General features: G+C 55.3%; 1 protein-coding gene across 2 annotated transcripts in view; it reads left to right on the top strand.

The window, feature by feature from the left end:
* MTMR11 (myotubularin related protein 11) overlaps positions 1 to 14768 on the top strand; it is a 35316-nt gene continuing 20548 nt past the window's right edge. Inside the window, exons 1-7 of one of the 2 annotated variants that reach the window (XM_077319261.1) lie at positions 1 to 76; positions 4512 to 4584; positions 10509 to 10645; positions 12454 to 12526; positions 13287 to 13429; positions 13768 to 13846; positions 13949 to 14096. In XM_077319261.1, the coding sequence (XP_077175376.1) occupies positions 20 to 76; positions 4512 to 4584; positions 10509 to 10645; positions 12454 to 12526; positions 13287 to 13429; positions 13768 to 13846; positions 13949 to 14096 (710 nt within the window). In that variant the 5' untranslated portion in view covers positions 1 to 19. The remainder of the gene's footprint in view (positions 77 to 4511; positions 4585 to 10508; positions 10646 to 12453; positions 12527 to 13286; positions 13430 to 13767; positions 13847 to 13948; positions 14097 to 14768) is intronic. The other variant, XM_077319271.1, reaches the window with a different exon arrangement.

Genomic DNA, 14768 nt, shown 5'->3' with positions numbered 1-14768 from the left:
GGGGGGGTCCGGGGCGGCCATGCTCCCGGGGGGGTCCCGCCACTCCTTCCAGGTCCTGCAGCCGGAGCCCGCCGCGGTGAGTCCCGGGGGAGGGGGAGGGCGGGCGGCCTCCTGACCGGGCTGGGGGCTGGGGGGTCCGCGTCGCCCGCAGCTGGGTTCGCATTCCGGGCTCCCTTTTGCAGGCGCCCCTGGGGGGGGGGGCTGCCCAGAGAGAGAGAGAAGGGTGGGGGCGGCATCTGTCCACCGCCGAGGGGGTCAGGGGGGTCCCCGGCCAGCCGGGTGCGAAGGAGGGGCTCCTGCCGGCCACCCCGGGGCCCCTCTGCGTGCCCCCCAGCCCCGTGCCGGGCAGCTCCGGACAGCAGCCGAGGGCAGCGCGCTGGTCTTCCTCTGGCTGGACTGGGGACGGGGGGGGGGGGTCTCCCCGCTTGGCTCTGGTGGCCCTTCCTTGCCTGCCCAGGGAAAGGCCCGCCACCGCTTTGAGGTCAGGCCCACGCTGGCCAGGGGTTCTGTTTCATTTGGGCGTGGGGTGGGGGCATCACCTGGGCATGGAATGGGGGTCCCTGGGAGGATTCCGCAGGGGGGGGGACTGGAGGATTTAGAGTGTGAGTCTCTGTGCATTTATGTTTGGGTGCGTCTGGGAGACCAGTCCACTAAGCCTGGCAGAATATTTTCACGCATTCGTCTTTTAAGCTTTATTTCCTGTCCAGAGAGATTTTTATATTTCCCCTAAGCCAAGACTTTCAGGCTTGATCTTGGTTTGATCCCCCCCCCCCAGACATCAGGGTAAAGAGCATAATATGTATTCCTACATTTACTTACTCTTTTGTAAGTCAGTCTGGGCGGGATACACAGAGTAAGTCCAGCCAGTCAACCGTAGGAGTCTTCAGTCAACCATGGCCTAGGATTTTGGTTGTAGAAATCAAAAAACGGAACTCTAGCAAAGCCTAAACATGAATAGGACTCCTCAAATGGTGCCGCGTCCCATAGCAGGATCCAGCCTCTTCACAGACTTAGACTGGGGGTCTTCAATCAGCAGCTGGACAGATACTTGTCCTGCCTTGAGCAGGGGATTGAAGGGCCTGGACGGTCCCTTTGAACTCTGGGATTCTAAGACTGCTGTCCCTAGACATTTTTATAAGTAACTTTGTTGAATCATTTAGTATGGTGCAACTAAAAATGAAATGTTAGCTGTATTTCCCTCAGAGTAACATGAGAACCAAAATCCAACATACAGATTCCCTTGCAAAGGTCACATTGAATGAACTACCAAGTTTAATCCTGGGCAGAAGCTTCCATGTGCAGAATGAAGCTTCAGGACCAAGTCAGAGTCCAGGGGCCCCTGGAAGACCCCCCAAGTGTCCTTCTGGGCAGAAGCTTCCGTGTGCAGAATGAAGCTTCAGGACCAAGCCAGAGTCCAGGGGCCCCTGGAAGACCCCCCAAGTGTCCTTCTGGGCAGAAGCTTCCGTGTACAGAATGAAGCTTCAGGACCAAGCCAGAGTCCAGGGGCCCATGGAAGACCCCCCAAGTGTCCTTCTGGGCAGAAGCTTCCGTGTACAGAATGAAGCTTCAGGACCAAGTCAGAGTCCAGGGGCCCCTGGAAGACCCACCAAGTGTCCTTCTGGGCAGAAGCTTCCGTGTGCAGAATGAAACTCCAGGACCAAGTCAGAGTCCAGGGGCCCCTTGAAGACCCCCCAAGTGTCCTTCTGGGCAGAAGCTTCCGTGTGCAGAATGAAACTCCAGGACCAAGTCAGAGTCCAGGGGCCCCTTGAAGACCCCCCAAGTGTCCTTCTGGGCAGAAGCTTCCGTGTACAGAATGAAGCTTCAGGACCAAGCCAGAGTCCAGGGGCCCCTGGAAGACCCACCAAGTGTCTTTCTGGGCAGAAGCTTCCGTGTGCAGAATGAAGCTTCAGGACCAAGCCAGAGTCCAGGGGCCCCTGGAAGACCCACCAAGTGTCCTTCTGGGCAGAAGCTTCCGTGTGCAGAATGAAGCTTCAGGACCAAGCCAGAGTCCAGGGGCCCCTGGAAGACCCACCAAGTGTCCTTCTGGGCAGAAGCTTCCGTGTGCAGAATGAAGCTTCAGAACCAAGCCAGAGTCCAGGCTGCCCCCCCCCCCCCGTATTGAATTTGCCCTTTGGTGGGGTGTGAACAAGTGACCCTCTGGCTTTAGGCGCGAGAAGCTGCCAGGGGCTTGCCTTGGCTCCGTAGTGCCGGTTGGGCCTCCTGTGTTTCGGCCTCCGGTGCCTGATTCAGGGTCGCTTGTGGGCTTGCTTGCTGCCCCTGGGCCCAAACCACGGCCTCTCTGTCCCCTCACTTGGCCTCCGAACACAACTCAGAGCAGAGATAATTTTAGAAACGGGTGTTTTCCGGTGAACATTGCGTTCTCGGTAGTGGAGTCCCACCAGGGCAACTTGCCCATTAATGATTCACAAACTTTTTCACTGTTGCTCCCTGAGCAATTATTTTTGCCCGCTTTCTGGCCACAACAGTCTCGGCCCTTGAGCCGGTAGCTAGGAAACCCAAGCTTGGCATTCGGCTTCTCCCGTGGACCGCTGGTCGCTTCCGAAGGGGAATGCAGCCGGAACAGGGGCAAGGCCAGTGTGTGGCCCTGACTCTTGGGGAAGGGAGAGCACCCCCGGTCAATTTTTAAGCACCCCACCCCACCCCCCCACACACACGCTTTTCGTTTGGCTTCTTTCCAAATCAAATGCGTTTGCATCTGGCCTTCTTCCTTGTGTTTGGCCCGTGATTTCTTCCGCCCCCGCCCCGCTCTTGAATTCTTTGAGTAATCAAACAGGGTTTTCCAAATCGAGGCAGAAATATGCACCGAAGAAGCCAACTTACTTGTCGGCTCCTCTGAGCAGCCGGCGGAGGGAGTGCACGAAAAACAAAACTGCAGATTTCAGGGCCGGAGGGAGACTCTCCGTTTTGCTCAGTTTCGGAAGCCGTAGGGGGAGACCTCCTCCCCCCCAGTGCGGCCAGAGACGCTTCTGAGGTCCTCTCTAGGCGTGACTTGTGGTGGGTGACTTAGGGCGAGTCTGCCTGCCCCCACGGTGTGCTTACTTGGGAGGAAGCCTTACTGAACCTAGCAGGACTTACTTGGAGAAAATGCGCTTGGAGAAGGTTTCGCTCCCTCATTCCTCCCTGGAAGGAGCTGGGGAGGAGCTTCTGTTGTCCTTAAGCTCATGGAAGGAAATAAAATCAGAGTCCAGATTTATTCAAGGCGGGAGCTTTCGAGTGCAAGCCCTCTTCCTCAGACTAAGGACTCCCTACATGAAGGAAATAAAGCAAAATCACACGTTTTATTGCAGGTTGTCTGTCCTGCCACAGCCTACTGCCTGCCCCGCCCCAGGACACCTCTCACAGGGCCTGGCATGTCCCCTTCTAGCAGGCCCATAGCTGCAGGGGACATGTGTGGGCTGTGCCCCCTTGGAAGTATGCCCTCCCCTCCCTCCCCAGCCCAGCTTGCTTGCTTTGCTTCTAAGACAGCCTGTGGCCTTTTTCCTTGCTGAGGTATAGCCCAAAAGGTCCCAGCCCTTTCCCATAGAATTGCCTGGGAAATGAGGCGAGAAGGAGCTCAGCCAGTTAAGCCTTTGCTGGCTGGACGGATGGGATTGAGGTGCTGCCCCTCCAGGGCCCAGCTCGATTCTTCTTGGATCTGCCGCCCTTCTCCCGGGGCCTTTGCTGCTTTCCCACTGGGTTCTTCCTTCTTTCCAGCTGGCCGTGCCAAACGGGAAGCCGAGCAAAGCTCACGCTAACGTTGGGTTGGCAGCGAGGAATTTTCCTTAGGAGCAGGTGGAGCCGAAGGAAGCAGCGGGGAGGGGGGAGCTGAAAAGGGACCCCCAGGATCTGAGAAGCCTGGGCTGCCAAGGGGCAGCGGACTGAGGGGGAGACGGTCAGAGGTGGCTTGCTGTGGCCGGCCTCTGGGGCGGGCCCCTGGTTCAAGTGAGCTGCCGTCTCGGGCTGAAGAAATAGAACAGAATCCAAGTCCAGCAGGAGCACCTGGAAAAGTGACAAAGCTTCATTCTGGATCTAAGCCAGGGTGGCCAAAACGTGGCCCTGCAGGTGTCCATGGACTACAATGCCCACGAGCCCCTACCTTGAATAAACCTTTGTTGGCCTTATAACTTCCCGGGTCTTAAAGGTGCCACTGGAATCTACCTGGCTCTTAGGTAGGCTCTCATTCATTGTTGCTAAGGTGTGTGTGTGTGTGGGGGGGGGGAGCTGTGTCTTGTTCAGAGTTGATGGGGGGAGCAGCAACTAAGGGCTGCACCCTACCCAGTTCGATCCCCAAATCTCTAGGATTTGCCAAACCCAGAGTTGGCATCCCCAAGGTGTGGCCAGGTCCCTTTTCTCCGCCATGTGGAGCTGCTGCAGGTTGGACGTTCATTTTTGTGTTTAAGACTTGCCTTTGGCATCAGACCAAAGGTTTCTCTAGCTCAGCACTCTGTGTCAGCCAGACGGGCAAAGGAGGAGACGCTGACCCAACTCTGCTTCTCTCCCCCCCTCTGCAGCCCAAGGATCCAAAGTCCCCCAAGATGAGTGGAAGGAGGAAGAGGGACGGTCCGGCTCTCCAGTGCATTCCAGGTACTGAGAAAGGGGGCCACTGCTGGGGTCGGGCAGAAGGACTTGGACCTTGAACTGCGAAAAGCAGCTTTTCTCAGAATGGATATGTTTAACGGTACTTGTTTAGAGCAAAATGGCCATGTAAGACTGCCTGCAGCAGCAGCAAAGGGCTTCCTCAGGAGGTGGGGAGCTCCCCCTCACTGGGGGTCTTCAAGCAGCGGCTGGACAGATCCTTCTCCTGGATGCTGGAGGCTGATCCTGCACTGAGCAGGGGGTGGGACTGGATGGCCTGCATGGCCCCTTCCCACTCCAGGATTCTAGGAGTCTAGTTCAGCAGGGGAAGGGGCTGCCTAAGGAGGTGGGGAGCTCCCCCTCACTGGCTGTCTTCAAGCAGCGGCTGGACAGATCCTTCTCCTGGATGCTGGAGGCTGATCCTGCACTGAGCAGGGGGTGGGCTAGATGGCCTGGATGGCCCCTTCCCACTCTAGGATTCTAGGAGTCTGGTTCAGCAGTGGAAGGGGCTGCCTTAAGAGGTGGGGAGCTCCCCCTCACTGGCCGTCTTCAAGCAGCGGCTGGACAGATCCTTCTCCTGGATGCTGGAGGCTGATCCTGCACTGAGCAGGGGGTGGACTAGATGGCCTGCATGGCCCCTTCCCACTCTAGGATTCTAGGAGTCTAGTTCAGCAGTGGAAGGGGCTGCCTAAGTAGGTGGGGAGCTCCCCCTCACTGGCCGTCTTCAAGCAGCGGCTGGACAGATCCTTCTCCTGGATGCTGGAGGCTGATCCTGCACTGAGCAGGGGGTGGGCTAGATGGCCTGGATGGCCCCTTCCCACTCTAGGATTCTAGGAGTCTGGTTCAGCAGTGGAAGGGGCTGCCTTAGGAGGTGGGGAGCTCCCCCTCACTGGCCGTCTTCAAGCAGCGGCTGGACAGATCCTTCTCCTGGATGCTGGAGGCTGATCCTGCACTGAGCAGAGGGTGGACTAGATGGCCTGGATGGCCCCTTCCCACTCTAGGATTCTAGGAGTCTAGTTCAGCAGTGGAAGGGGCTGCCTTAGGAGGTGGGGAGCTCCCCCTCACTGGCCGTCTTCAAGCAGCGGCTGGACAGATCCTTCTCCTGGATGCTTGAGGCTGATCCTGCACTGAGCAGGGGGTGGACTAGATGGCCTGCATGGCCCCTTCCCACTCTAGGATTCTAGGAGTCTAGTTCAGCAGTGGAAGGGGCTGCCTAAGGAGGTGGGGAGCTCCCCCTCACTGGCCGTCTTCAAGCAGCGGCTGGACAGATGCTGGAGGCTGATCCTGCACTGAGCAGGGGGTGGGGCTAGGTGGTCTGCAGGGCCCCTTCCCACTCTAGGGTTCTGTTCCATGTGTCAGACCAGTGGTTTGTTCCGGCTCCTCTTCTGGGGCTCTCCCGTGTCCCCCAAGCACAGCCGGCCGGCCTCTTCCAAGGAGGGCAGAAGGGGTTAATGCTGCCCTCCATGCTTGGGTGCAGCTGTCTGGAGGCCTTTTGTGGGCCCAGCAGAACAATAGTCCCCCAGGCCGACGGTTCCCCTGAGGCCGAGGCTGCCGCTTTGCCGCTCTCCTTGGCTTGTGCGACTGGCCAAGAACAAAAGCCGCAAAGGCCCCGGTTGCCAGGGGAAATGTCTCTCCAAGCATGGGGCAGGGGGCCCCTCTCTTCAGGGGCAGTTCGGAGAGGTTTGACACAGTGGCCGTGTTTGAAGACGCGTTTCTGTGGCAGCTGCTGAAGGCGGCACCCCTGGGGAAAGACGACTGCAGCCACAGGGTGCCGGTGACAACGGGAGTCACAGAATCCAAGAATAACAAGAGTTGGAAGGGATCTCCTGGGTCATCTAGTCCAACCCCCACAGAATGCAGAGTGGTGGGAAGGGCCCCAGAAGAAGGGCCCGGGGACACCAGGGAATACTTGGCCCTTGCCCCGCAGCACTGGCAGACTAGATTTGGACAAAGAGGCCTGTTGGGAGTCATGTGAGGGTGCCACCTCCAGTTTGTGAAATTTCATAAGAACATAAGAACTAACAAACAGCCCCCCTGGATCAGACGGATGGTTCATCGAGACCAGCCCCTCCCTTCAAGGGACCTCCTGTCTGTCATCCGGGGTGTCAACTGGAATTCCAGGAGACCTCCAGGCCCTATCTGGAGGTTGGCAACCTGAATAGCAGCAATGATTCCGAACTGGTAGATGTCGCCTGACCTTGTAAACTTACTTAAAGGAAAGGGGAAATGAGACTCCAGAGGCGAACCTTACAGGGGAACAAGAGTTCTTCTCCTTGCTTGCAGGAAAGAAGGAAGTTTGGTTTTATTTATTTCTTAGTTAGATTTGTTGGCTGCTGCTCTTGGTTCGGCCAGCTCACAGCGGCTAACAACATGAACACAATGCAGCGTTACAAACATAGTAGAGCAGTGTGCCTCCCGACGAAAGCTTCTCCCTTGAGTAAAACTTGGTTGGCCTGAGTGGGCTCTAAGTGGGTCCAGTGGTCAAATAGTCCTCAAATCCCTCCCCACACCCACCGGTTGTTTCCAGGTCACGATGTCCTCCGGAGCAGTTTAGAGGAGGGCTCAAGTTGAATTGGGTTGGGCCAGATGGGGTTGTTAGTTTTTACGAGGATTTTATTGTATGAGGGGGTTTTATGTGTTTTTACTGTATGTGACCCACTGCGAGCCTTGCGGGAGCGGCGGGCTATAAGTCCAATAAACAAACAAATGAATAAATAAGTTCTTCCCCCCACCCTGGCCTTAACCAGAGGCCTGCCGGAAGAACTCCGTCTCCCCTCCCCTCTAGATTCTCCCAGCAGCCAGCCCTGTGAGGTAGGCTAGGCCAAGAGAGGGACTGGCCCCAGGCCACCCGGTGAGCTTCCATCCTTGTCTGGCTGAGGGACAGGCTGAGGGACTTGGGAATGTTCAGCCTGGAGAAAAGGAGGTTGAGAGGGGACATGATAGCCCTCTTTAAGTATTTGAAAGGTTGTCACTTGGAGGAGGGCAGGATGCTGTTTCCGTTGGCTGCAGAGGAGAGGACACGCAGTAATGGGTTTAAACTACAAGTACAACGATATAGGCTACATATCAGGAAAAAAATTTCACAGTCAGAGTAGTTCAGCAGTGGAACTTGGATGCTTTAGGATGCTTAGGGCTGATCCTACGTTGAGCAGGGGGTTGGACTAGATGGCCTGTGTGGCCCTTCCAACTCTGTGATCCTATGATCCTATGATTCTATGACCAGAAGCAACGGACTGGCAGAGGGCAGGGATTGGGTGCCGCTCCTGAGGTCCTTCTGCAGCAGCTCAACCTCTGTCAGGTCACCTACGGAGAGGTGGCAGAGGTGGCTCGATGGTAGAGCTGATTGCAGAGACTGAGCTTGCAAGAGTCAAAGCTCCAACTTGCAGCCGGCGAAAGGAGCCGTGAGTCTCAAAAGCCCCCCCCCCCTGAAAAGCTGGTTCTCTGGGACTTGAATCTCGCTGGAGAGGAGCTGACATTCCAGGAGAACTCCAGGCTCCCCCTGGAGGATGGCAACCAATCCTGTCCACCAGGGCTTCGGTCTCCCTTGGAGAGAGGTGAAAGACCTGGGAAGGGAGTGTCTCCTGGGCAAATGATTAACCGGAGCCTGTAGGAAACCCCGAGCGGCTCTCTTCCTCATCCGGGAGACTTGACGTCTCTAAGGCAAACGAGGGTGTCGGGAGACGCCGCAGTTGCCTGGGCCGCGGGTGCTGAGCTTCCAAGGACAAACCTCCCGGCAACGAGCGCTTGGCAGCGGCTTTTGTGTCCAGCGGAGGGAGGCCGGTCAGGGAGGGTGACCACGGCCAGGCTCCTTCTCTCACTCTCCCATGGGGGAGTCTCTGCTGCCGCCACCAACAAATCGGAAAGAGCATCTCCTGCCAGCAGCAGCCGTGGCTGTTGCCCTCCCTCCCTCCCTCCGTCCCTACACACCTAATCTCCTTCCTTCCTTCCTTCCTTCCTTCCTTCCTTCCTTCCTTCCTTCCTTCCTTCCTTCCTTCCTTCCTTCCTTCCTTCCTTCCTCCCTCCCTCCCTCCCTCCCTCCCTCCCTTCCATCCTTCCTTGCATCCATGCATTCATCCATCCATCCATCCATCCATCCATCCGAGTCAGACTAGTCTACTCAGACTGGCAGGAACTCTCCAGGGTCTCAGGCCGAGACCTTTCCAGGGACTGAACCTGGGACCTTCTACCTGCCAAGCAGAGGCTCTGCCATGGCTCATTTCTGCTTCCTTCCTCCCTCCCTCCCTCCCTTCCCTTGCCTCCTTTACTTTACATTTGCTCCTCACAAACTGAAAAATCTTTTCTTGTTACAATGGGCTTCCTGGCCAATCTTAGCTCACTCTCAGCTTTGGCCTTTCTGATGATTGATCTACAGTGCCTAGTAACCTGTAGGTACTCTTCTTTAGAGCTCTGTCCTTCCCTGCATTTCCTGAACATTTTCCTTTTCTTTCTTAGTTCCTCTTGAAGTTCTCTGTTCATCCAAATAGGCTTCTTAGAGCTCCTGCAGTGTTTTCGTCTTTCTGGGATAGTCATTGATTGAGCATGCAATAGCTCTTGTTTGAGTAGCGCCCACCCTTCACATGCTCCCTTCCCTTCCAGCATTCTCGTCCATGGTATGACACTCATCATGTCTCTGAGTTTATTAAGTTTGCCTACGAAAATCCAACATCCGCGTCTGGCTACAAGCTTCCTGGCTCCCCATCTCAAAAGGAATTCTATGAGGACATGGTCACTTCCCCCTGGGGTCCCCACCTCCTTCACCTCACCCACCAACTCACATTAGAAGCTCCTGAGCCACAACACCAAGCTGACTCTCCGTAAACCTTCTGCTCCTTCTATTTTTGTCTGTGCACGGAAGCAATCTGGGCTTGGGGCTTGATTACTCTTCCTGGCACTTCTCCTTCCTGCCGGCTATGAAATTGCAGTTGGGCTCTTGCAGTTTGGGGATTATTGAGGTGAATTCTAGCGGGGAGGGCATCTCGGTGGTAGCCAAGGGCTGGTTCGAGCAGCCAAGCCTCTCTTGTAAAAAAGGGAAAGTGGGCCCTCACTGGTGCCAGGAGAGCACGGCAGGAGGTCGGGTGGCCAAGCTGAGGCTCTCCAGAGGTCATGGCCTACTACAACTCTCATGTGCATGCTGGAAGGGGCTCTTGGGAATGGTAGTCCATGGGCTTCTGGAGAGCCACAGTTCGGCCACTGGTTGCAGTTGACTCCCAGCAGTCCTGCGGGGTTTTCAAGACGACGTTCATGCCCATGTTTCCATCGGTCCAGGCACCTGGTTGCTCCCAGGCGAACTCTGAATTTCAGAAGAAGCAGGATCTCCTTACAGCAGGAACCAGGCCCAGTCACTGCTTTATTTTGAGCTGTGCAGCAGTGAAGAGTTTAAGATTCATTCCTTCTTTTCAGCTTTTCATTCCGGATTTCCTCAACCTGACAGCATAAATCCCTCCCCAAAACCCGCAGAATCCCCCAGAGAACCACAAAAGGCCTAGAGTTAAATTCTCCTCTGTTTCCCTCCAGTGTAGAGGACACGTTCTCCCCAGAGCAGAAACTTCTCATGAATTCTCATGCATCTTCCTCAATGCTTCTTCCCTCACGGCTGACACTCCACGATCCTTCGCCTAAGCGAGAGAAAAGCCCTCCATATTGGGACGGGTGCAATCCCAGAAACTGTGCCATCCCCCCAGCAAAGCACAGAAAGAATTGATAGCCCCGGCATAAACTGACGGGCACTCTAATGCCTCCAGGCTCTGTCCAAGGGCAGACTGACTGCATTCCTGTAGAACCGAGAGGCATTGCCTCCTTAGATTTTACAGGGCTAATAAACTGGGGAATTGGGGACGTGGCCTTAGTCTCCTGCAGAGTAAGGCCTAGGGACAGCCACTCAAGGAAGTCCTTTTAAAGCTGTTCCTTGTTCCTCTCCCTGGCCTCCTTTGCAGGTGAACACATCCAGGAAGAGGCCCCCCAGGTGAGGAAGAGCGTCCCTTCTCGAGATGGGGGCGGATATGTCTCCGGCACCCTCTACTGCACCAACCTCCGCGTGGTTTTCTTACCAGACGGCTCTGCAAACACGGTGGTAGGTTGACCAGCCTTCCTGGGCCACAAGCAGCCCTCCGGTCTGGGGGGGGGGAAGCAGGTAGCCCAGAATGACGCAAAGGCCATGGGAGGGGCAGAGGTGGAGTGGATGGCCACGGGGTGATCAGGGGAAAGCAGCTCCTAGACTGGTCCCCCGTCCAGGAGCCCTGTGCTGCAATAGGAGGCCGTTGGTTTCCAAAGAGAGTTGCCCACCTGCAGGTACTGAAACCAAGAGAAATACCGTGTGGAATTAAAGCTAATAACCATCAACATCAAATAATTCATAAGTGTGTCTCCATTTCTTCACTGGGAGGGTTTAGCTCAGGGGTAGTCAAACTGTGGCCTCCAGATGTCCATGGACTACAATTCCCAGGAGCCCTTGCCAGCATTCGCTGGCAGGGGCTCCTGGGAATGGTAGTCCATGGACATCTGGAGGGCCGCAGTTTGACTACCCCTGGTTTAGCTGATTGTGGAATTTGCTTGAAGAAAAGAATAGAAACCGTTTCAGTTTATACCTTTGTCAGTTCAGTATCAACGTAAATCTATTAACAGCCAATTCCACAAATTAGCAACCTGTACAAAATAAGGAAAATGTTACATAAATGTAGAAGGATGAGCAAAAAGCTCTCAATTCGACTTAAAGACAATCTGTTATCAAATCCAGTGGTTGAAAACATCTCCCAAATTATACTGTGGGCCATTCCGCACAGCGCTAATGTTGCCGAAGTGTTACCATTGTGTAACGCTATTTATTTTACATTATTCACAACGTCATACACAATCTGCAACACTCCTGCAACACTCCCACAAAAATCGCTTCGTTGTAGTGATTTTTGGGGAATCCATAAAAGTGGATTACCCCTAAAAGAACTGCTTGACTCTTGAGAACAACCTGCAACACATCCGAAAAAGACATGTGCATTCTCAAAACAGCGGTAACAAGCATGTCCCTCCCTAATCTCTCGCACCTGAGTTTCCGGCATCCCGATTGCCATTTTTCCTCCTTAAACCGGCCAAAGAAATGAATCAGGGAAGCTTCTATGGCTGAAATCCCTCCATAAGCAATTGTCCGTAAATTTTCCGAGCACAATACAGCCCCCTGTTCGACACTGCACTAATTTTGGCAAGAAATAGCACTGGGGGGGGGGGGGATTTTTTTTTAAATTTCAGAACGTGTAAATGAATAAGTGCCAGCTCCTAAGCCAGCAAAAAAAGGTCTTTCTGATACATCAAATGAACGAATATGCATTGCTACTGAATTTTTGTGTTTTTAAAAAACGTTTTTAAAGGGAAACACAAACACAACAGTTAATTGGCTGCTCTCTTTGATTGACAGCCAGGGGAGGGAGGAAGTGCGGAAAAATATCACCTTCTTTGTTGCGATTTCGGTGAGACCGGAAACTTGTGCGTTAAGAGAGCAGCGCTAGTGGGAGAGCCTTTTTCTAGACTGAACTGGCTGTGTGCCTTACCGAGACCTGCCGCTTTTGCTTCCAGCGCTTTTCAATAGCGCTCAGACTTAGCGAAATGGCCGTTGTGCGGAATTGCCCTGTGGCTGGAGATCTGTACTGCATTACGGATGCAACATGACTATAGTTCCAGGATGATGTTGCTGCACAAAGATGTTGACTGTTATTAGCATTGATTGCCACGCAGACCCCGTCCCCTCCAGGCTCCACCCCCAACATCTCCAGGTTTGGCCTGGCCCAGAGATGACAACCTGAGGGCAGACAGGGCAGAGACCACTCCTTGCCCAGGGGGAAATCCAGGGGGAGTATGCACTGGCTCACAGCCCTTTCTCCTCTGCTCCAGGACAGCTCCTGCCCCCTGGCCATGAGCAGTGAGAACGACGTGGCCCTCTCCTGCATCAGGCGGCTCGTGGCAGGTAAGGTCCAAGGACCCCATTCCCGCCTTCTGGCAGGGTCCTGCTGTGGGCGGGGCCTCCGGGCATGCTGCTTCCCCCCAGTGCGGCCCTGCAAAAAGTTTCACCCCTGAACTCTGGCTAGGTTGGGAAAACCCTGGAGGCTTTGGGGGGAGTGGAGCCTGCAGAGGGTGGGGTTTGGGGAGGAGAAAGACTTAAACAGGGTACCATGGAGACCCCCCCCCCTCCCAAGCATCCCTTTTCTCCAGGGGAACTGATCTCTGCAGTCTGGAGATGAGCTGCAATTCAGGGGATCCCCAGGCCCCACCTGGAGGCCCTTAACTTGGCCTCCATTCAGTTGCTAAAAGTGCAGGAGGAAACTGGCAGAAGGAACTGGGAACCAATTGCCAGTTTGGAGCCAGGAAGAAGTTGTCCTGGGACCCTGGAGGGTTTTTGACCTTCTGTGGGCACAGGAGGAGCCTGTGGGCTGCTTGTGTTATGCGGGGGGGGGGGGGAGGGCTTATTGTTTTGATTGCTGATTTTTTCCAAAAAATTGGGGAAAGCACTCCATTTCTCTATTGTGCACCACTCTGGGTGATCGTAGGAAATGGAGAGTGGGAGAGAAATTCAGCCAACCACAAACTTTGCCGTGGCCGAGAAACCATGTTAATGTTCCATGTAAATTTATGCAGTGTTCCATATAAACCGCCCAGAGCCGTAAAGAATGGGCAGAATAGAAATCCAGACAAGCAAACTGACTCCTTTTGGTTTTTGACCTCTTTAGTCAACAGTTTTACGAAAGCAAAGGTGCTGACAGGAGCCTCCACCCTGAAGTTCATCCCCGAGGAGCTGGTCCTCTACTGCAGGGATTTCCGGGTGCTGCGCTTTCACTTCCACGAGAGCGGCTTGGAGCCTCTGGCATTCCGGGTGAGTCTTGCAGTGACGCGGATCGGCCCCCGGATTCAAGGGGCCTAGAGCCCCCCACTCTTTACCACTTCACCAAATGGTTAGGAGCGGCAGAGTCCAGCCTGGAGAACCGGGTTCGAATCCCCACTCCTCCTCTTCCCAATGCAGCTTGCTGGGAGATCTTAAGCCAGCCAGTTCTCTCTCAGGCCTCCCTCCCTCCCAAGGTTTCTGTTGTGGGGAGAGGAAGGGAAGGCGCTTGGAAGCCCCTTTGAGACTCCTCTGGGTCGTGCAAAGCCGAGTCTAAAGCCAGCTCCCCTTCCCCTTCCCCCTCCCCTCCCCCTCCCCCTTCCGCTTTGCAGGTGACCAAGGCCATTGCCCAGGCCCAGGAGAGCAGTAGGAGAGGCCACGGCCTTGAATCTGCAGCCCTGAGGAATTTGGGTGAGGCAACGCAGCGGGCAGGCCAAGGGGCATCCTGGGATCCCTGCAGCCTCCCCCCCCCCGACCCCCTGTGGGTCCCATCAATCTCTCCGGCCTTTGCAGGGCACAGCCCCCTGAAGAAGGAGGAGGAGGAGGACCCCCCCACGCTGCTGTTCGAGACCCCCCGGGACTGGGAGAAGGAGCTGCGGCGCCTTGGGGTGGCCAGCTGGCGGGTCAGCCCGGTCAACGAGCGCTTTGACATGTCCACCAGGTAGAGGAAGGACCGGCCAGCTGGGCCAGCTGCTTGGGCAGGCCTGGCAAAGTGTGTGTGTGTGTGTGTGTGTGTGTGTGGGGGTCTCCTTGCCCCTCTGAGCACCCCACAGGGCCTGCGGCTGGTGCTCTTCCCAGGTGGTGCCGGACCCATGGGGACAGAGTTGTGGGGCAAGGGCAGAGGTGAGGTCAAGCTGGGGGAGAGGAAATTGGGGTAGCCAGCTGTGGACTGGGAAATTGGGGGAGGCTGGGGGAGGGAAGGACCTCGGTGTGTGTGTGTGTGTGTGTCTGGCAGCCTTGGGAGATTCTGTGTAGATCTGTGGCTGGGAGGAAGCAGGAGGAAGGGGCCTGGGTTGCCAGCTATGGGTGGGAAATTCCTGGAGAACTCGGGGGGGGGGGAGGCTGGGGTTGGGAAGGGAAGGGTGTAAAGACAGACTGCCCACCTTCCAGAGTGGCCACAGTTTGGTCACCAGGATCTCCAGGCGTCACCTGGAGGTTGCAAGCCCAAAAGACGACCTGCTGTGGCTGTTCAATGAAGTGATTTATTAATAGAGTTGTGTCCGTGGTGGTGGAAACTTTGGTGTGTGTACAATTCTATTATGGTGCAAGAATTTTGGACATTGTCTACTGATAAATACAAAGGACACAACTTTACTGAACAGCCACAGCAGGG

Source organism: Paroedura picta, chromosome 1 (genome assembly GCF_049243985.1).
Source record: "Paroedura picta isolate Pp20150507F chromosome 1, Ppicta_v3.0, whole genome shotgun sequence".
Classification (NCBI taxonomy): domain Eukaryota; kingdom Metazoa; phylum Chordata; class Lepidosauria; order Squamata; family Gekkonidae; genus Paroedura; species Paroedura picta.
The sequence above is the reverse complement of the archived record's forward strand: the minus strand, read 5'-3'. Positions and strand labels throughout refer to the sequence as shown.